This window comes from Psittacula echo (assembly GCF_963264785.1).
Source record: "Psittacula echo genome assembly, chromosome: 3".
Taxonomy (NCBI): domain Eukaryota; kingdom Metazoa; phylum Chordata; class Aves; order Psittaciformes; family Psittacidae; genus Psittacula; species Psittacula echo.
The window spans coordinates 18,560,254-18,581,384 of NC_137736.1; the positions used below are offsets into that span (position 1 = coordinate 18,560,254).

The 21,131-nt window shown below is 45.2% G+C and overlaps 1 protein-coding gene across 13 annotated transcripts in view; it reads right to left on the reverse strand.

Annotated features, from left to right (window-relative positions):
• Positions 1-21,131, reverse strand: part of LOC308219433 (uncharacterized protein) — a 41,969-nt gene that overhangs the window by 6,191 nt on the left and 14,647 nt on the right. For 6 of the 13 annotated variants that reach the window (XM_080614377.1, XM_080614367.1, XM_080614371.1 and 3 more), the window contains 7 exons: positions 19,520-19,622; positions 14,358-14,592; positions 13,246-13,368; positions 11,248-11,427; positions 6,667-10,945; positions 5,026-5,304; positions 2,814-3,062 (listed from right to left, as the gene is read on the reverse strand). In XM_080614377.1, coding sequence (XP_080470503.1) covers positions 2,814-3,062; positions 5,026-5,304; positions 6,667-6,826 — 688 coding nt within the window. In that variant the 5' untranslated portion in view covers positions 6,827-10,945; positions 11,248-11,427; positions 13,246-13,368; positions 14,358-14,592; positions 19,520-19,622. Of the gene's footprint in view, positions 1-2,813; positions 3,063-5,025; positions 6,103-6,133; positions 10,946-11,247; positions 11,428-13,245; positions 13,369-14,357; positions 14,593-19,519; positions 19,623-21,131 lie in introns of those variants that run through there. The other 7 variants (XR_013956493.1, XM_080614366.1, XM_080614372.1 and 4 more) reach the window with 6 other exon arrangements.

The following is a 21,131-nucleotide window of genomic DNA, read 5'->3' on the forward strand; positions in this document are numbered from 1 at the left end:
GCTTCACTGCTGCCTGGGGAAGGATTTCTCTTTATTCCCCTTCCCAACCGAGATCATTCAAAACACCTAGCAGGAGGTGAAGGCTACAGATGGCTGAGCAGAAGGCCACACACAAGTCAGTGGTAATTACTGCCCAGCTCAGAGTCCGCTGCTCAGGGTTGCTTTGGTGGGTCAGGCTTGCACATATGTTGCCGCTGAGTAAGGAACCAGGTAGAGGGCATCACAGACTTGCAGAAAAGAGATTCATCCAGACTGGCTCCCTCTCTAAGACAATTTATTCCAACCTGGGGCAGCCAGAAGGGATACTCTTCTTCCCACATGAAAAAAAATAAAAACAACCCCATACAGCTCAACTATCACCATAATGCAGATTCCTTAAAACTTCTTAGATGAGCTTACACAATCTCCTTTTAATCATTTGGCTCCTTTTTGGCTGCATGCATGCCTGCATAGCACCACACTGCAGAAACCAACAGGCTCACATAGAGCCTGTTTACGAGACCCCATATGCACAAATTGCTGCATATCCCCAGAGGCTGGAAAGTGTTTCAAATGTTCCAGGACATACTACACGCTCTTATAGTCCACACACTCACCAGAACAGTAAAAAAACAAGGGTACACATCTCCTCCTGTGTGTGAAATTACACATACTCAGTATTTTTGGAGTGCTTGTTCCAGTCTCTTTAGGAACAGTTACCAAGTTCAAAAAAAATCTATACTTAAAATTAAACTTCCAGCAAATGAAAAATAAGTTCCCTAACAATTTCATTTCCTTTTTGATAAAAGCTTAGAGAATATTGTCAGAAGTATAAATATATGTTGGATTTTTTTTTCCCTAACTATTTTTTCCTAAAAAATTACCATTTGTTAAAAAGGTCTTTTTGAGATAAAATATCCTGTTAAAAATCTATAATAAACAAGTAATAAAAAAAGTAATGAACTGATAAAAGCCTTTTATGTATGTTGACTTGTTAAATTCTGAAACCTCTGCTTTAGATCCCTGTGGTCAGAGTTCTTTGGTGCCTGATCAGGTTACAGGATTTGTGCCAAATTATTTTAAGCTGTTATTCAAAATCGATTTCAGCAGCCAAGAGATTGCCTAAATAACTGTTTTTACATACATTTCATACCTACAGTGCAAAACTATATTCAGCACTTCGCCTGGAGCAAATAGTAACCAACAAAAATAATCAGTTAATCTTTAACTGAACTTGTTTCTCTCTTCAAGTCACTTTACTAGTATTCAGAATTGCTTTAGTTTACTTTTTACGAATGTAGTTGCATCTAGTGACTAAAAACTAGAATCTCTGCTATGTTCTTGCTCTCAGACCCTTCTAAATCTGTGTTCATGCATGTGTCCATCCCAACAGACCTATCACTAATTTCCCCTGTGGGCTTTTCAAAAGAAAATGGGGAACTGATATCACACTCGGGGGACTGTGCAGCCACCCAGAATAAACAATGGTAATTGCCAGCACTTGCATGTTTTATCACAGGGCTTGACAGAACAGCTTATGGATGTTCACATCCTCATTCCCCAGTGCCGCAACCCACTTGGGTCTGACTACACTACCTCTGACCATTTTCATGGTCATTTTCCACAATCACAAGTGCCAAACCTGCACAGACTGGCCAGTGGTGCCAATGTGATCAGGCTTGAAGAGCCCCCAGCATTTCCACTGAATGCCAGTACACATGAAACAGGGTTTATGTCAGTAATTTTGCTTTCACACCAACTGTATGCCAACCATAGGGAAAAAAAAAAAAAAAGACAGTAGCTGCTATGGAGCTGGAATGCCTCAGTTTCTAAAATGCTAAGTGCTATTGTACAGGACAATTTCTTTAGTAGCAAAGATGAACAAATTAATTACACCTAAATTTGTCAAAACCTTATAGATAAAGAATTATGCCATTTTGATGTAGTTTTGTTGATCATCTTCACTGCCAGAGAGGAGAAAAATCATCAATACTGGTGTGCACACCAAAGGTTATCTAATAATTTTGTTTGTTTGTTTGTTTGTTTGAATGTGAGCTAACCACAAATGCATCATGCAGTTCTGGCGGTTTTGATCAATCCTAGGATCTTGATTTTCTGTCCCATTAAATCATGGCCTCATTCCAGGAGAGTACTCAGCATATATGGATAGCTTGTCAATGGATGAAGTCATAGCCTACAGAACTACATATCTGAGCAGAGACATGGAGAGAAAATCCACTACATTTCATAACTAAATGAACTGTGTCTCTACTGCACCTCTGATGGCGTAGGGCTGATGAAGAGACATTTGTATGGACTGGTAAATTTTTGTGCAGCTGGCCTAAATAAGGAGAAAAAAGACAAGGCAAAAAAAACTCAGCTGAGTCCAGCAACAACAGGGCTGAACTAGTGGACATGTTTTTACAGGGATGTTGTAGAAACTGGAAAGCTGTCTGTGTAACGGATGAAAGTCAGGTAGATAGCAGCTCATGTTTCTAAACTGGCATAGAGGATTGGTGCACAGGAGGGGTGCAAGGGCTCCATCACTGGGAAGTAGGAAAACAAACAGATGGCAATCCATCCTTGCTGTAGGGTTGGGTAAAAGGACCTCCTGAACAAATTTTCATCCTTTCTGTGGTTGTAGGCTATGTCATTCCAAGACACAGGAGGAAGCAGGAAGTCAAGGGGAAATTTCCTAAAAGGGAGTATGTGGCAAGCCTGGAAGGCAGCTGACAGATGATAGAAGAGTTCGGTATTATTCTGACAGCAACAACTCCTTAGTTTTCTGCTGCAAGAGACCAAAAGAGAAGTTTTCTGGACACACCATTACTCACCATAGCTGCAAGAGAGCAAAACAGGCCTGGTCCTGGTGACACTGTTCCCATGGTAAACCTCACATACAAACTCCCCGGGCACAGTTTTGTCCAGGCGAACCTTCTTCCCACCATCCTTAACACAAGCTTCAGGGGCACTCATCACGGTGCCATTCAGCAGCCACCGAAAGTTGGTGCTCTCGTTGCTGTTCACGTTGCAAGACAACTCTCCAGTTCCATTAGGAAAGCACTGGATACCAATGGCTGGCTCTGGTCACACACAGCACAGGGCAATGGGAACAGGAAGATAAAAAAGAGGTAAGGAACCAACTCAGCACTGAACAGGAGCTGGACAGGAGCTTCCCTTACTACCACCACATTTACTGCCAGGGAGCACAGAAGTAACCAACCAGACCCCTAAGCGCCTGCCCCCAGCCCTGAAATGCCTAGCAGTGCCCACCCAACTCTGCTGGTGACTCCCGGTACCTATTTTGGGGATGCCATGGAAATCCGGTGTTCCTTTATTTTCCTTACTGAAATTGAAAACATGATATATAAAAGCCCCTGATCTGAAAGGATGGTGCAAACACCCAAAGCATCTGCCATCCAGAGGCTTCCTCTGTAATCAACAGGTAAGTAGCTTCAGAGGAGACTCAGCCCTCTCCTCCCCCAAAGGTTTTGTTGTTACTGTGCCTCTTCTTCTATTTTAGAAAGCAATTGGTACAAATCATGTCCAACATAGGTACCAGACACCTGCAGTTAGATAGGATGATCCGAGATTAGGCCAGTTTGAAATAAAGTTATGATTCATCGATCTTATTACATTTTCCTGAATTTCTCTCTTCCTGTCTACTACAAGGAGCCAGCCTGTTTCCCTAAATTTGCCACTTTGCAAATACAGACTAGACAGAGAAATAGTATGGTTTTAAGACAGTAAGAGTAACTCTGAGAATGTTGATGTAAACATCCATGTAAATAAGCTCAGAAATCACTTTGTTCAACTAGGACATTACCTTCAGCTAAAATTCACTGCCCTCAGGACTACCTTTGCTGTGAAATTGTTTCCTTGACTTAGGTGTGGCAACAGAACAGGAGGAGACAGAAGTTCCCAAAGCAAATTCACTGAAATGGAGGTTAAATCCAGGACACTTCCGCAGTCTTTGCCTACTTCCAGTCAAAGCCCCTGATCTTCATGCCAAGGAGTCACATCTTTGACCTACTCTCCATGGCGGTTCCGCCTGTTTGCGCCCAAAAGGTTTAAAGATTCATTTGTCTTCACTAAGACCAGTTTGCTCAGACATTTTCATTACAATTTCATACGCTTCAGTCTCCTTTAGAAGCTTTTTTAAGTGAAAGCCCTGCAAAAGTAATGGTGGAGATGAGGACCAGAACAATGTTCGCTGGCTTTCTGGAGCACTATTCAGCAGGGGGCAAATCCATTTAAGCCTTCTCCATATTAACACAAGCAATGAGCTGGATCTGGTACAGAAGTGATTTTGCATCTGTCTTCTCACCCCAGAGATGGATGAGCAGGCACACAAAGGGAAGCAGCAATTCTGAGGCCATGGGGAGGGCAGCAGGGAGACTGTCATGGCAAGAAACCTATAGCTGGTCTCTAAATAGACCCAGAAGATACTGACCTCCAAGCTGCTCAGGAGCACCTAAAAATCAGAAAGTCATACCCGGATTTGTTTATCACCTTCCCTCAGCTGCACGAAGCAGGAGAATAACTCAGCACATCTCAACCCAGACCCACACCAACCAGTTCAGTTTCCAGAGCCAAGACAGGTAGAGTTAACTCCTTAAGGAAGCGTGTGCACAGGCAACAAAAATGCTGGTGGGTCAGTGAGAGACTTTGTGAGAGCCATCAGGAAGAGTACTCTAGAAATGGACTGAAGTCCATTTCCAGCTACAGGTCTACATACTGTAGGCTCAACTTCACAAACAATTCGTGCTGTTACCTCTCACAGAAGGAAAACCAGCACATTGCTCAAATGACTGGCTACTTCAAGGCTCAACAGCCAGGAGAGACTGACAACACAGATGCAACAAGCATCCTTTACTTTACACTCACCATTACTACTCCCTGAGGTGTCAGAATCTTACAAAGCTGTTCCAGAGGCACCTATAGCTCCTGCAAGCTGAAGCGGTCTCTTAGGAAGAATTTCAAGGCACCAGTTTCCAGCCAGGCTCACAAGTTCAAAAGTTATTTGTTGATAAGTAGGCTACTTACCAAATACTTGCAGTGTAAAAACTCTGGTGGTGTTGTAAAAAACAAACTCATATTTTCCTTCGTCCTCTTTCTCCACAGTCTTCAGCACTAGAGAGCCATTCTGGAAGTTCAGGCATCTGTGGGCAGAAGTGCCACACTTGGCCAACAAAGTATCACTCGAAACAGTTGTCAAGCATCTCATGTCCCTCTTGCTCATACTGGAGAGGTTCTGCAGGCTCTGAATTCCCACAGAGAAGATTGCTGAGCTGCCACTGAGCACACTGATCCAGGTGACAGAGCCTAAAGGAGAGATGCAGAGTGTGGGCAGCAAACTAGCGGTGTCCATAAATCCCCTCTCAGCTGCCTCCCAGACAGGCAAATGCACAGGTGAGACCTCAAGGGGCACAGACCTAGTGAGGCTGAATTGGAAGTCAGAGGAGTGGGAAGCCTTGCATAAAGGCCAACTTCCCCCTACCCTGTGACACGGGAGTGGTGTGCACACCATGCACACATGACAAAAGGCTGAGCACCTTATCTTTTCTCTCCTCAAATTTGACATGAACATCTCCCGCCCCACCCTCAGAGCTGCAAGACTGCAGACAGATACTCTGAGCATCGATGCCATGGATCTTTTACAGAGGATAGCAAAACCAACTGCTGCCTGCACAGCTACTTTTACACGAAGAGTAGGGTGGCAGCTTTAACTTTAGCAAGTCTCACAGTAATCCTGCATGCTATGAAGTTGCTGTACACAAATCAGAGGTGGGTAAATGGCAGGGCAGCAGCAGCTCGGGGACTAACCCAAGGTCACACCAAGCATTAGGAGTGGGAGCACATCCTCTCTAGCCCCTCCAGCCAGCGTTTTGCCTACAAGGACCTTATGTTCTCTGAAATGCTTTGACAGATGCAGTACACTGAGAAAGTATTCTATTGTTAATTATCATTCATTTACTAAAAAAAAAAAAAATCTATCTTGCTTTGGTCTGACTGCCCCTTTCATACATTAGCACTTACGCTATTTGATGTCTCCCCAAACCTTGTAGAGTCATTAAAAGATCTTGGAGCAAAATTAAGGTGTCTGTCAATTTAGGCAATCTGTGCCAACTTCATAAAGAAAAATCCCACTTACCATGAGTAACAGTTATTATCACCAGCAAGCACTGCAGAGTAAAAGGAGAGCTGAAATCCATTTTAAAGAGCTCCTTGCACCGTATGCTGAGAAGACGATCTGGCTACAGAGCTCAGTGAATATAGCACTCAGGAAATGATGTCAGAAGTAACAGAAAAAAAAAAAAAAGAAACTCCACAGATTGAATAATGTTTCAAAATAGACCTGCAAGGTTTTGGGTGACTGAACTCAGGCTGAACAAATGCAAGCCACAATGTGCTCTGCAAAGTCCTGCACCTTGGTGCCAGCTGCAAGTGTGAGAATTAGGGCTGAGAGGTAAGGAGAGGCAAAAATATCTCCTGGTCAGCTCACCCTGTTTAGGAAGATGCCAACAGCAAGAGCAGGCAAAGGCGAAACACTTTCTTCTTTAATCTTTTTCTAGTTTTTGAAGTACTGCATCCCCACCCAGGGAGAAAAATCAGTCCAGTCAGATAAAGCATTGCACATGCAGACCAGCTGAGACACCAACAACAATCAGTCACAGAGAGTCTTACCAGCAGCACACGTGAGAGAAGACTTTTCCTCTGTACACAAAGGTACTCTGCCAGCCTGAACTTTGCTGGGCTCTTCTAGTGCCCGAATAGTATCTGCCATGCAGGAAAGGGCTCCATACATCCACCTCAGGCACAGAATAAAGGTTATGGGAAGTTGCATTGCAAAACTGGACAGAATGCACCCAGAAGCCACCCTGGCTCTGTTTGGAGTGCAGATCCTAGAGACGAGACCAAAAAGCCAGTCTTTTAAGAACCACAGTGAATCAGTTATCTACAAGGCCATACAGGCCCAGACACTTTGCTCACATTCATTGAGATTGCTTAAAGCACACTGGCATTTTGCACTGAGTACCAAGGTGGATTACACAAGCAACACATCAGAAACCATCTCACTCACTGGAGGAAGCAAACTGCCATAACACTAGAGCCAACGTCTGGATTTTTTTAGATGCACTTAGTAGATGTACTAGGGAACAACTGTTCAGAATGCAGCTGGCAATCTTACACTTTTATGTCTGTGTCCAGAAAAACAGCACAAACACAGCCTGTTAAGGAAGCTCCATACTGTGGAATTATATATATAACCATTTCTGAGAAATGGTTAAACCCCTTGTGTTGTGGCCCACACTATTTTTCAAAGAATTTGGCTCTGCTTGCTAATTCCACATTTCAGCCACTGGCTTGCCTCTGACTTCTCAGTAATGACAATTACATCTCATCTCCTACAGCCAGGGTCCAAAATTTACAGGTTTGTTCAAGGCTACCACAGCATCATCCTGTCTTTATCATACATGCATAGGACAGGTCTAAATTGATCTAAGATGTGCCAGAAATAGCTTTCTCTGAGAAAAGCAGTGAAGCAAGTCTTCAGACGCAACAGTGTAGAGGAAGGGGTAGAAAGAAAAGGATTTACAGTAAGTAAGAAACACTTTCATTTCCTTCTGTGCTGCTGAAATGACATGAAGAAAATCTCTCTCAAATATCGCTGCAAGACTGGGGCTAACCACCTGCCTTGGATGTGCACATTCAACTTCATTTCACCTTCATGCATGAAGGGCAAGCTGGTAGAGCTTAGGGTTGCAGTGCTGTGGTGGAGGCACAAGACAGAACAGACAGTATGTGCAGGGTCGCTTCAAAATAGCACCCCAAGATGTTCAGAGTCACAGAAAAACAACAAAATGCAAAAGGGGTCTGCATACACCCACATCCAGCAAAAGTTCACTTCTCCAGCCAATGACAGCAGCATCACAGAGCTCATTTAAAGATTTGCAGTAAAATCTAAGGGAAATATGGCCTTCCTACTGTAGCTCTGTTGTTCCAGAAGTGACTGCATGACTGTGACATTGCGGTGTCCTGTATTTAGTCTCCCTCTCAGCAACTCCAGAACAAATGAGTACATTTATGAGTTCAATATTTCTTGACTGCAAGTGCCCCATACATCACATGGTATGTGAAGTCCCATTAAGTTCCTTCTGTCCCTCACAGCCTCACTAGCTAAGACAGAAAAAATCACAGCCAGGATGAAGATGACAGCACATGCACAGCCTGTGTTGTCATCCATCAGCAGCCTCCTATTAAGAGCAATCCTCTCAAATTACATGTATAATGAATTTCTTTGATGAGATTAGACACTAATTTCTAACATTGGATAATGAATGCTCACAACACCCTTGGCTAGCTAGAAAATGCACTTCCCTTTTTTATATAAAGACAAAGTTTTGTGTGATTGTTGCAGATAGAAAACACCTTGTGAGGCTTAACAGAAACTACAAGTAGAAGGGGGGGGGAAAATAAGAAAGGCATGGTAGAGGAAGGTGATCCTGCCCCTCTACTCTGCTCTCTAAGACCCCACCTGCAGTACTGCATCCAGCTCTGGAGCCCCCAGCACAAGAGGGATGTGCTGCTGCTTGATTGAGTCCAGAGGAGGGCCACAAAGCTAGAGCACTTATCTATGGATACAGGCTGAGAGAGTTGGGGTTGTTCTGCCTGAAGAAGAGACTTCATAGCAGCCTTCCAGTATCTAAAGGGGGGCTACAAGAAATCTGGAGAGGGACTTTTTACAAGGGCATGTAGTGACAGGAGAAAGGTGAATGGCTTCAAACTGAAAGAGAGGAAATTTAGATCAGACATTAAGAAGGAATTCTTCCCTGTGAGGGTGGTGAAGCGCTGGCACAGGTGCCCAGAGAAGCTGTGGCTGCCCCATCCCTGGCAGTGTTCAAGACCAGGTTGGACAGGGCTTTGAGTGACCTGGTATAGAGGAAGGTGGCCCTGCCCATGGCAGAGGGTTGAAACTGAATAAGCTTTAAGGTCCCTTCCAATCTAATCCATTCTATGTTTCTATCAGAACTTGTAGCTGGAAGGTGAACTAAAAATCTTTTTACATGGTGAGTTGCAAGCTCACAGGATTATTTTGTTCATTTAGCCTCCAACAGCATCACAAAAGGAGAATAGAGATTCATTCCTTACAAGACATGAGGCATTGATAGAACACAGGAGATTGGAAAACCTGAGCTAGCAAGTAAAGCAGGAACTAAGCTGTGAAGTATTACAGAGAAATTTGTACACACTAACTCTACACATCTTCCTTTAAATAGGCTGGTGTTAGCAGCGTACCTGTTTTTACTGTCATTAATGCATGTCAGCGTTAACTGGGGAAGTACATAGGCCTGGCTTAACATGGAGGAAGGCGGCAGAGCCAGACGCTAGAAACTCAATGTGTGCAAACAGACAATGAGCCCACAGTTCCAGCAATGCACGGAGCCAGCTCTGCAGGCTGCTGAGGCCTCCCTGCCCCAGCACCAGCTCCTGACCACAGCATGGCCATGGCTACACCACAGGCTGCCAGGGCAGGTAGAACCTGGTTTCTGCAGCACTGGGAGGAGGGAGAGGCTTGCAGTCATGTTAACTTACCTGTTCAATCCATGCCTACAGCTATTCATGCATGAAACTGTTTTTAATTAAACATGTTTTGAGTGGCTCTTAGGAGGGTTTAGCTGTGCAGCCACAAAGCAGGAATGAGGGTCAAGCCTTCAAGATGCTTCTGTGTGGGGGCAGCAGGATCCCAGAGGCTGATGAACTTGCAGAGGCTGATAGAGATTTATGTTCATAAGAATATGAATTCTTTGCTAAATGGAACTAGGCAGAGAGCTATTCTTGAACTCTGAACTCTTTCTTGATCAAAGAAACAGTAATAACAAGCAAAAAATAGAAAAGTATACATAAAAATGTATACACTTACATGCTGATAAAGAGATTGTCATGCACTTTTTTTCTCTAACAGCAAAGCTAGGAAATTACAGTTACTTTACAGCTTACTTAGGAATCAGACACACATAATCAGAGTACTCCTGTAAATCATGTTCATGTAAATCATGTTCAGAGCAAGTAACTTTTGGACAAAATAGGTTGTACTGGCATAGTAAGAAGAGTGACCAGGACTTCTGGTCATAGATGAAGGCCCTATTGTGTCAGGGACTCTACAGCCCCATATAGATTTGTAAAATGGAAACAAACCTGCAGACTCCCAGCTACAGACAACAAGGACATGAACATAAACAGATTTTGCAGGTAGCCCCACAGTACAGGCCTGCCAAATACAGTATGCTCTGCACGAGACCTGCTCCACTGGCCCTTGTCCCATAAGCTGTCCTGTAGCAATTTCAGTTCATATGTTTGTGATACAGCATGGCAGCACTGCTGCCTGGGACCCAACACACCAAGAATAGCCTGTCAGTCTGGATGTCCAGCCAGCTGCAGGTGGCTTGCATGGCCCTAGAGGGGCAGAAAAAGCAAGAGGCTGCATTTCAGCTGTGGATAGACATAATTTTAACAACAGCAGTCCATTTTCCAAGCTAACCTACACCCTAAGTACACTTGCCACTCACCTCAATGGATGCACATGACACTGTCTACCAGCATGTCTGACAGAGGAGAGGCTATTCCTCACCACAAGGACCAGAGCAGAGAGGTCTCCTGTCAAGTCTTAAGAAAGCAGAAAGGCCAGACACAAGTCATGGATGTTTCTCTCTACCTCCTGAAATCTCCCGTTTGCTATGGTTTCCACAGAAAGTTGCACGTGGGGCATTTCTCCTGACCAGCTCTCATATGGATGCTGAATAAGGCAAATCAGGAAGAGAGAAGGGAACTGGATTTTTGTTCTCATTCCTCTTACCTTTGCCTCAAGAGATAACCTGCAGGTGATCCCCCTCTTCCAGCTCAATCCATCCAACTTCCACGGGGCTGGTCATCTTCCCCAAGACACCCCGCACCTACTAACCAACTGCACAACATGAGATTTAATCAGGCCACTGTGAGTGAAGGAGAGAGTGAAGGAGACACATTGCCACACTGTTTTTCCAGATTCCAGTACAAAGAGACCATAAAAAAGACTGTTCTAACTTGTTCACCTCAGCCATTAGCCTTTCTCCAAACATAGCTGATGTCAGAGCCTCAATGAGAGATGCTATCTCTGTGACAAAGACATTTAAAGTAACCCACAAATTATAAAAAGCATGTTGCAGAAACATGCTGAGATCAGGAAGTGCTACAGAAAGGCTCTGGGCCCAGTTATGGACAACGTACCTGTGGTTCCTCCAGCCTGTAGTACCTCAGGGATGGAACGATCCAACACTTGCAGAAGTCAGGGCCAGGATTTCTGGAGCTCCTGTGACAGGGCCCATGGGTATGCTCTCTCTTTCTCCAGAACATCCATGGATATTTTAAGCTTTCTCTCGCCAAGAGGTGGAAGGAACATCTGAGATCCTTCAAACACGGATGAGGACATGGATGAGTTATGTTGGGGGCCTAGCAACAGAGCTGATACAAGGAAAACCTGTGGATACCCACTCTGATGCAGACAAAGCAGAACCCAGGAGACCTCCCAGATGAGGTATGCTGTGCCTCAGACACCTCTCTGGTGAGACACACACACTCATGCTTCCTGCCCCAGCCCTTGGTTTTGCTGTGTGATGCTGAAGCTATCCAGGACCAGATGCTGCTGTTCCCTACCTGTAGTACTGTTTGCAGCTCTGGGGCCCCCAACATAACACTGTTGAAGCAAGTCCAGAGGACAAGAACGTAAAGATCCCAGCTGTCCAGGCAAGCACACCAAACACATACAGTTTCTGTGACATAGCTCTCCTACTTTGGCCCATGATGACAAGAGAAAAAGAAGAGTCCATATATGGAATAACTGCTAGAAACCACGCAACTTATATTTTGCACCACTGTGAAATGCTTTGCATTTGCTTTTGAAAAAAAAAAAAAACAAAACCAAAACTGCCTTATTAATACAGAGCTATTCAGATTTATGGGTTAAATCATGCTGTCACCTGAGCAGAGCTTAACTGAAGGACTACATCAAGGACAGCAAGCACAATGCCTACAGCCTATAGGCTTTGGCTAGGAAAATCTGCTTGTGTGAGTGGACAATGCAAGGAGAAGCCAAGTTAAGATCCAATGAGCCACAGGTTGGTGCAGGTCAACCACGCTTTTTTGCTTTCGTTTCTAATGAATATCTCAAATTAATTTCAGCCCCAATCAGTTTCACCTCAGAGCCTGCCACCATGTAACTCTGCCACCAGTGCCCCCAGCTCACTGTCCTTGGCCTAGCCTGCCAAAACTGAGACACAAACAGCCAAAATTGTCAGAGATTTTCAGCTCCTTCCAACCAGGATTTTTCTGCAGCCACCCACCTACCCACTCTTCAAGCACCAAACCATCTTGTTCATCTTGTGGTTTGTCCTTGCTATGCCTTTGGTGAGGGAAAATCAGCTTGGCAAAATCCCCCTTGTCACAATTTAGCACCATGGATAACCTAATGCAACAGTCAGAAGACTTGAAAAAGCAGCAAAAAACACATTTCCTTTTGCTGAAGCTTTGTTACCAGAGACAAGAAACTGCAACTGCTGGTTCCTGCAGCAAATTAGAGCACTGAAGAGCTTTAAGAAGTTTCTTTTAAGGAGCACAGACATATTCTTTGATCAGCAAGAAAAGAAAAAAAAAAAAACAGCTCATCTAACTTTGTATTGCTTACTAGAAGTGCTAAGCAAACACAACTAAGGTATTCAGAAAACCAGTTGTCTTGTCAGCAGACAAGACATTCATTGTACAGAGATCATAACTCCACTGGAAAAAAAAAAAAAATAGAGGTCCACAAACTGGAAAAGGCTGAAAAGCAGTGTTTTATGGGATCAAAAATGGAAACACGGCTTCAACATGCCAGCTAGAACTTAAAAGGCAGGTTGAAAAGTCCTTGGTCACAACACTCTTTAACAAGTAGCCCTGGCTGAGGCCAAGGCAACAGATCAATATGGCTTTTTCAGACTAAACACCTGCATACCATGAAAATCTGAAATAAGCTTTTATTCTATGTGCTTCTCCTATGTGTTTGGCAATGCCAGAATGCTGATAACTGTTTCTCCCACACTCACTGGGAGCAGATGTGGTCTCCTGGTCTGAAGACACTGTTCATGGCAAGAAGGATGGGGTCAGGTCTGCACGGGGGCAGAATGGAATGTCCCATTTCCAAATTAAAGGAATTACGTTCAATTACAGAAATCCAACTCACCACCACCTCACCTCTTTCTGGTTGGTCCCAGGGTACTCCTCCTGACAGAAATAAATTAGGTCAGCCAGTCTGTGGATCAGAACATCCCAAAGAAGCACCGGAGTTGACCAGTAGATGTGAGGGTCTCATCTGGGCTACAAATTCAGTTGTAAAAGTGATTTGGGATGTTTATCAACCAAAGAAGAAAGGGACGGTGGTAAAACTACAAAAGGTTTATTTCATGATCCTAAGACACCTCCTCCATAGAGAAGGAAGGTGTCCAAAGGAATTTTCAAGGAGTTTATATACAACTTGAAATGAAAGGCTAAGCATAATCATCCAATAACACACAGACACACATCTGCCCTCTCCCACCATGTTCAGGACCTCTGAAGTACTCTCAGACATCCAATATTGTGCTGCTTCTGTCACCTGGCCATTAACACAGGTATCGTGGTTTAAGCCCAGTCAGCCATGAAGCCACTTGCTCACTCCGCCCCCTTCCTCCCCTCAGCTCCTGGAGGGATGGGGAAGAGAATCTAAAGAATGTAACTCCCACAGGTTGAGATAAGAACAGTCCAGTAACTAAGGTATAACACAAACCACTACTGCTACCACCAATAATAATAACGATAAGGGAAATAACACGGGAAGAGAATACAACTGCTCACCACCCACCAACCAATACCCAGCCTGACCCAAGCAGTGATCTAACCCTTCCAGGTAACTGCCCCCAGTTTATATAGTGGGCATGACGTGCTGTGGTATGGAATACCTCTTTGGTTAGTTTGGGTCAGGTGTCCTGTCTCTACTTCCTCCCAGCTTCCCCTCCTCCCTGGCAGAGCATGAGACTCACAAAGTCCTTGGTCAGAGTAAACATTTGAGCAGTAACTAAAAACATTGGTGTTATCAGCACTGTTCCCAGGCTGAAAGTCAAAAACACAGCACTGCACCAGCTACTAAGAAAGAGAAAAATGACTGCTGCTGCTGTCAAGACAGTATCCACCCCTTATTCCATACCATTCACGACATGCTCAGATCCCACATTTTCAATATACCATCACTTTTATCTCATATATATATACATATATATACATACACACACACACACACAGATATCATTCCTTAGTGCATGGAACAATACCCATAAAGCTGCTGAGTCCATCTGGTCCCTGATGTCAGGCTCCATCTCTTGTAACAGTCTTCCAGAGCAGGAGAGGCTCTGTGCAGTGTTGGATCGTTGCCTGCTGATGCTGATCGTTCCTTTACTGCAGAACTTGTCTGGTTTCATCAAAGTTCATTCTTTCTTGGGATAATGGTCAAAGTCAGGGCCAGTTGCTGGTGACCTGAAGACATCTAGTTGGTAGGCTATAAAAGTGCTACATAGCACGCAACGGCATACAATTGAGTTCATTGGCTGTTTTCCCCTAAAATCAAATCCCCTTGAGGTACACATTTGACTTCCCCAGCTTTCTGCATTACCCACCAAGTATATCTGGGTCCCTGAGCAAAAGCAATCCCATAAGTGGATTTGCCTTTACCTGAAGCAGAAATAACCCAGACTGTCTTCCCCAGCAAATTCTTCATGTGCACCACAGGAACTTTATCCCCTTCTACAGTATGTAAAAGTTCTGAATGGGCTGGGCCAGCCTTGTTGGCAGATCCTCTGGTGTTGACCAACCAGGTGGCCTTTGGTAAGTGTGTATCCCAATGTTTGAAAGTCTCACCACCCATTGCTCTCAGTGTAGTTTCTAACAGCCCATTCTACCATTCGATTTTCCCAGAGGCTGGTGCGTGGCAGGGGATGTGATATACCCACTCAATGCCATGCTCTTTGGCCCAAGTGTCTATAAGGTTGTTCCAGAAATGAATCCCATTGTCTGACTCAATTCTCTCTGGGGTGCTGTGTCACCACAAAATCTGTTTCTTAAGGCCCAGGATAGTGTTCCGGGCAGTGGCGTGGGGCACAGCGTATGTTTCCAGCCATCCGGTGGTTGCTTCTACCATGGTAAGCACATGGCGCTTGCCTTGGCGGGTTGGTGGGAGTGTGATATAATCAATCTGCCAGGCCTCCCCATATTTGTACTTCAGCCATCGTCCTCCATACCAAAGAGGCTTTAACGGTTTAGCTTGTTTAATTGCAGCACATGTTTCACACTCATGAATAACCTGGGCAATAGTGTCCATTGTTAAGTCCACCCCTCGATCACGGGCCCATCTATATGTTGCATCTCTGCTCTGACAGCCTGAAGTGTCATGGGCCCACCGGGCCAAAAATAATTCACCCTTATGTTGCCAATCTAAGTCCATCTGAGCCACTTCAATCTTAGCAGCTTTATCCACTTGTTGGTTGTTCTGGTGTTCCTCAGTGGCCCGAATCTTGGGTAAATGAGCATCTGCATGACAACCCTTCACCACCAGGTTCTGCACCCGGGCAGCGATATCTTGCCACAGTCCAGCAGCCCAGATGGGTTTACCTCTGTGTTGCCAGTTGCTCTGCTTCCATTGCTGCAACCACCCCCACAGGGCATTTGCTACCCTCCATGAGTCAGTATAAAGTACTGGCCACTTTTTCAGCAATGTCCAGGGCCAGCTGGATGACTTTCACCTCAGCAAACTGACTCGATTCACCCTCTCCTTCAGCAGTTTCTGCAACTTGTTGTCAGGGACTCCATACGGCTGCCTTCCATCTCCGATGCTTTCCCACAATACGGCAGGACCCATCAGTAAACAAGGCATACTGCTTTTCACTTTCTGACAGTTTATTATATGGTGGGGCCTCTTCAGCACACATCACCTCCTCCTCTGGTGACATTCCAAAATCTTTGCCCTCTGGCCAGTCCATGATGACTTCTAGAATGCCTGGACGACTGGGATTTCCTATTCGAGCTCGTTGTGTAATTAGTGCAGCCCATTTACTCCATGTCGCATCGGTTGCATGATGTGTAGAGGAGACCCTGCCTTTGAACATCCAGCCCAGAACGGGCAACCGGGGTGCCAGGAGGAGCTGTGCTTCAGTGCCAATCACCTCCGAAGCAGCTCAAATGCTTTCATAGGCTGCTGGTATCTCTTTCTCAGTTGGGGTATAGCTGGCCTCAGATCCTCTGTACCCCTGACTCCAAAAGCCGAGGGGTCGACCTCGAGTCTCCCCTGGTGCTTTCTGCCAGAGGCTCCAGGTAGGACCATTCTCCCCAGCTGCCGTGTACAGTGCATTTTTTACATCTGGTCCAGTTTGGACTGGTCCAAGGGCTCCTGCATGAACTATCTCACGTTTAATTTGCTCAAAGGCTTGTTGTTGCTCAGGGCCCCATTTAAAATCATTCTTCTTCCGGGTCACGTGATAGAGAGGGCTTACAATCGAACTGTAATTTGGGATGTGCATTCTCCAGAACCCCACAGCACCCAAGAAAGCTTGTGTTTCTTTCTTATTAGTTGGTGGAGACATGGCTGTTATCTTGTTGATCACATCTCTGGGGATCTGGCAACATCCATCTTGCCATTTTATTCCCAAAAATTGAATCTCCTGTGCAGGTCCCTTGACCTTACTCTATTTTATGGCAAAACCAGCTTTCAGCAGGATTTGGATTATTTTCCTCCCTTTCTCAAAGACTTCTTCCGTTGTATCACCCCACACAATAATGTCATCAATGCACTGCAGGTGTTCTGGAGCTTGCCCCTGTTCCAGTGCAGTCTGGATCAGTCCATGGCAGGTGGTAGGGCTATGTTTCCACCCCTGGGGCAGTTGGTTCCAAGTGTACTGGACGCCCCTCCAAGTAAAAGCAAACTGTGGCCTGCACTCTGCTGCCAAAGGAATTGAGAAGAATGCATTGGCAATATCAATCGTGGCATACCACTTGGCTGCCTTTGACTGCAGCTCATACTGAAGTTCTAGCATGTCCGGTATGGCAGCACTCAAGGGTGGTGTGACTTCATTCAGGCCACGATAGTCTACTGTTAGTCTTCACTCTCCATTAGACTTTCGCACTGGCCATATGGGGCTATTAAAGGGTGAGCAGGTCCTACTGATCACTCCTTGAATCTCCAGTCTACGGATCAGCTTATGGATGGGAATCAGGGAGTCTCGGTTGGTGCAATATTGCCACCGGTGCGCTGTTGTGGTCGTGACTGGCACTTGCTGCTCTTCAACCTTCAGCAGCCCTGCAACAGAAGGATCCTCTGAGAGACCAGGCAAGGTGGACAGCTGCTCAATTTCCTCAGTCTCCAAAGCAGCAATACCAAAAGCCCATCGGTACCCTTTTGGGTCTTTGAAGTATCCTCTCCTGAGGTAGTCTACGCCAAGGATGCATGGAGCCTCTGGATCAGTCACAATGGGGTGCTTTTGCCATTTCCTCCCAGTCAGGCTGACTTCAGCCTCCAGTACAGTCAATTCTTGGGATCCTCTTTTCACTCCAGAAATATAGATGGGTTCCACCCCTTGACAGCTTGATGGCATCAGGGTACACTGTGCACTGGTATTTGCTAGAGCCTTAGACTTCTGAGGGACCGATGTGACAGGCCATCTGATCCAGACAGTCCAGTAAATCCGATTGTCCCTCTCCTCCACCTGGCTGGAGGCAAGGCTCTTCTAGTAGTGATCACAATATTGGTCACTTACATCTTGTAGAAAGGGATTATTCTTCTTTATCACAGGAGCTGGAGTAAAATCAGCTCTTCCACTCCATCTGGGAACCTGCTCACCAGAGATTGAAGCTGCAGCTTTCATTGGACAATCATCCTTGACCTTTGTTCTCCTCTTCAATTCACGCACCCGTTCCTCCAGAGCTGAGGTAGGTTTTCCATCCCACTTGCTCATGTCTTCTCCGTGATCCCGCAGGTAAAACCATTGGGTGGCTTGTGGCGTGTACCTCCTATATCTTCTCTCTTGAGCAGTAGGACACCTTTTGTTAATAGCTGAGATGTGGGTTGGTACATGTGGGGAGCTGGATAGATCAGATAGATCGTCTCTCAATTGTTTGAACTCCTGGGACAGTTTTTCCACAGCTGAAATGATGGAAGGGGTGAGATTGTCTTCAAACTCTCAAGAGTTTATGAATCATTTCATCCACTGTTAGTGGTACGTCATTCCAGGTTACTGTTGCCAATGAATGGGCATATGATGACGGTGCATTCCATGTAAATTTCTGCCACATGGGTCATGTACATTCGACTTCATCTGGATTTATGGGTGCATCCCCAGCATTCAGCTTGATGTGATAGATCATCTCTACAATGGCTGATTCCCTCAGAGACTGGACGCCTTTCTGTAGAGTAGTCCACTTGGCCGAACGACTCGTAACATCGTCTTTGTATGGAAACCTTTCTTTCACAGATGCCAAGAGCCACCTCCAAAGGCTCAGGGACTGTTTCTTTCTTGCAATTGCTTTGTCATTTCCCCCTTTCCTAGCATGTGATCCCAGCTGCTTGGCTTCCCTACCTTCTAGTTCGTGACCGTCGGCCTCATTGTCCCAGCATCGGAGCAACCAGGTGACGATGTGCTCCCCTGGTTGATGGGTGAAGTCTTTTTGCATAATCCGTAGCTCGGTTGAGGTCTGAGGTCAAGAAGTCACCTCTTCTTCTTTTTCCTGTGATTCATGTGATGATGACTCCTGATCAGACGCTGTCCTGGGAAGAAAGTGCACTTCCATTGCTTCTTCATCTTGTTTCTTCATCTGTCTTTTTTTTGCTTTTCCCCTTGCGTACAGGGGCAACTGATATTCGCACTAATTGGTCCTCTGGTTTAGCTGCAGTGATTATCACTGTGGTTGGAGTGGCTGCAGTGTCTGTTATCGGAGTTTGGGTAGCTGCTGTACTTGTCGCTGGTGTAGCTGCTGTTCTTGGAGCTGGAATAGCTGCGCTGTCTGTTGCTTTGCCCTCAGATCCAGGGACCTTTTTTCACTTTTGAAGGTGCTGGATAGTGTTGAACTCTGTAAGCATAGGCCAAGCCCCAGCACGTTGCCATGATTTGTCCCTCTCTGGTATGACCAGCATGACAACACACCTCATTTAAGTGTTTTACTAATTTTTTGGGATTTTGAACTTGTTCAGTGGTGAAGTTACAAAGCACTGGAGGGGCCCACTGGCCTAGATACTTGCCCATACTATCCCACACACCCTGCCACTCATGGCTGTCCAGCCTCAAGGGAAATTTCTTGGTCCTCCTATATCATCATCTAACCCTAGACAAGATCCAAACCTGACTCTGCTTAACCTTCTAGATCAGACGAAATGGTCATGGGTAAAACACACTCCGTATGCCTGCCAACATGGTGATTCCCATCACAATCAGCAAGCAGGTCTCAAGGGTACCTAAAGGCCAGTCAAAACCTTCAGAACTCTTCAAATGATGCTGTAAACGGCCTGGTGGGGGGGCTGGGAACATAAGGGAATGTCTCCTTCACGGGTCGACCACCTGAGGAGGAAAAAAAAGATGTGTAATTGCTAAACACTTCTATTATATACTTTTCAAAGTATAGAGCTGATGACCACACTGGGAACGCAAGCCAGATCAGTTTCATGATCAATGATTCTATTGAATTACAAGTCATTATCATAAAGAACAATGAAACAAGAACCTTAGCCCAAGGCCCCTAGCTGATAAACATTAACACAGCAAATACCGGCTGTAAATAAGGTAAGACATGCTGTAACTATGAGATCAAGAGCAACAACTTTGAGAGCCAATAAAACAGCATTGTGATGAATGACTATTAATCCGAAACAACGAATGCTTATCACAAATACAATTAGACACACTCTGGTCAGATCTCAACCCTTCGTGCCCCACATTGGGCGCCAAAAGGAACTGCTGTGGTTTAAGCCCAGTCAGACATGCAGCTGCTCGTTCACTCCCCCTCTTCCTCCCCTCAGCTCCTGGAGGGATGGGGAAGAGAATCAAAAGAATGTAACTCCCACAGGTTGAGATAAGAACAGTCCAGTAACTAAGGTATAACACAAACCACTACTGCTACCACCAATAATAATAACGATAAGGGAAATAACACGGGAAGAGAATACAACCGCTCACCAACCTCCAACCGATACCCAGCCTGACCTGAGCAGTGATCTAACCCTTCCAGGTAACTGCCCCCAGTTTATATAGTGGGCATGATGTGCTGTGGTATGGAATACCTGTTTGGTTAGTTTGGGTCAGGTGTCCTGTCTCTACTTCCTCCTAGCTTCCCCTCCTCCCTGGCAGAGCATGAGACTCACAAAGTCCTTGGTCAGAGTAAACATTTGAGCAGTAACTAAAAACATTGGTGTTATCAGCACTGTTCCCAGGCTGAAAGTCAAAAACACAGCACTGCACCAGCTACTAAGAAGGAGAAAAACGACTGCTACTGCTGAACTCAGGACAACAGGGTATTCTGATGCTCCCCTCTGATTGTCAAACAAGTTATTGTGCATTACTCTTCTCCTTTCGGCAACCTCTAACGTTCCTTCTCACAACTGTTATCTGGCACACTAAGCTCAGCACCTACCCCTTTAATCACAGAAACCATCAAAAGCATCTACCCCCACGTAGACAGAGTAAGCATATCTACGCAGGCCAGTGTGCAAGACCACCTGGACATCAACCAAGAAAGAGCAATGCTCCCTGTCAAACCAAGACATAGCTTTGCTGCCCCACACCACATACCCTTGTGTGCAGCTCCAGTTGCAGGGCTGGTGTTCAACTGCAAGAGAAAGGATGCAACTGAAGCCCTAAGGAAGCTTGCATGCTTCTTGTTGATTGCTCTGAAAAGCATGAAGAAGTCAGTTGCAAACCCAGAACATAGAATGTTTTAATGATAAACATGTAAAATTATCATTTTAGAGTAATGACACACATGGAAAGGTGAGGAATTTCAACCATTAACAAACACTTTCCATCAGAGGCATGGTTTCCATTTACTTACACCAGTTGTATCATCTTGAACAA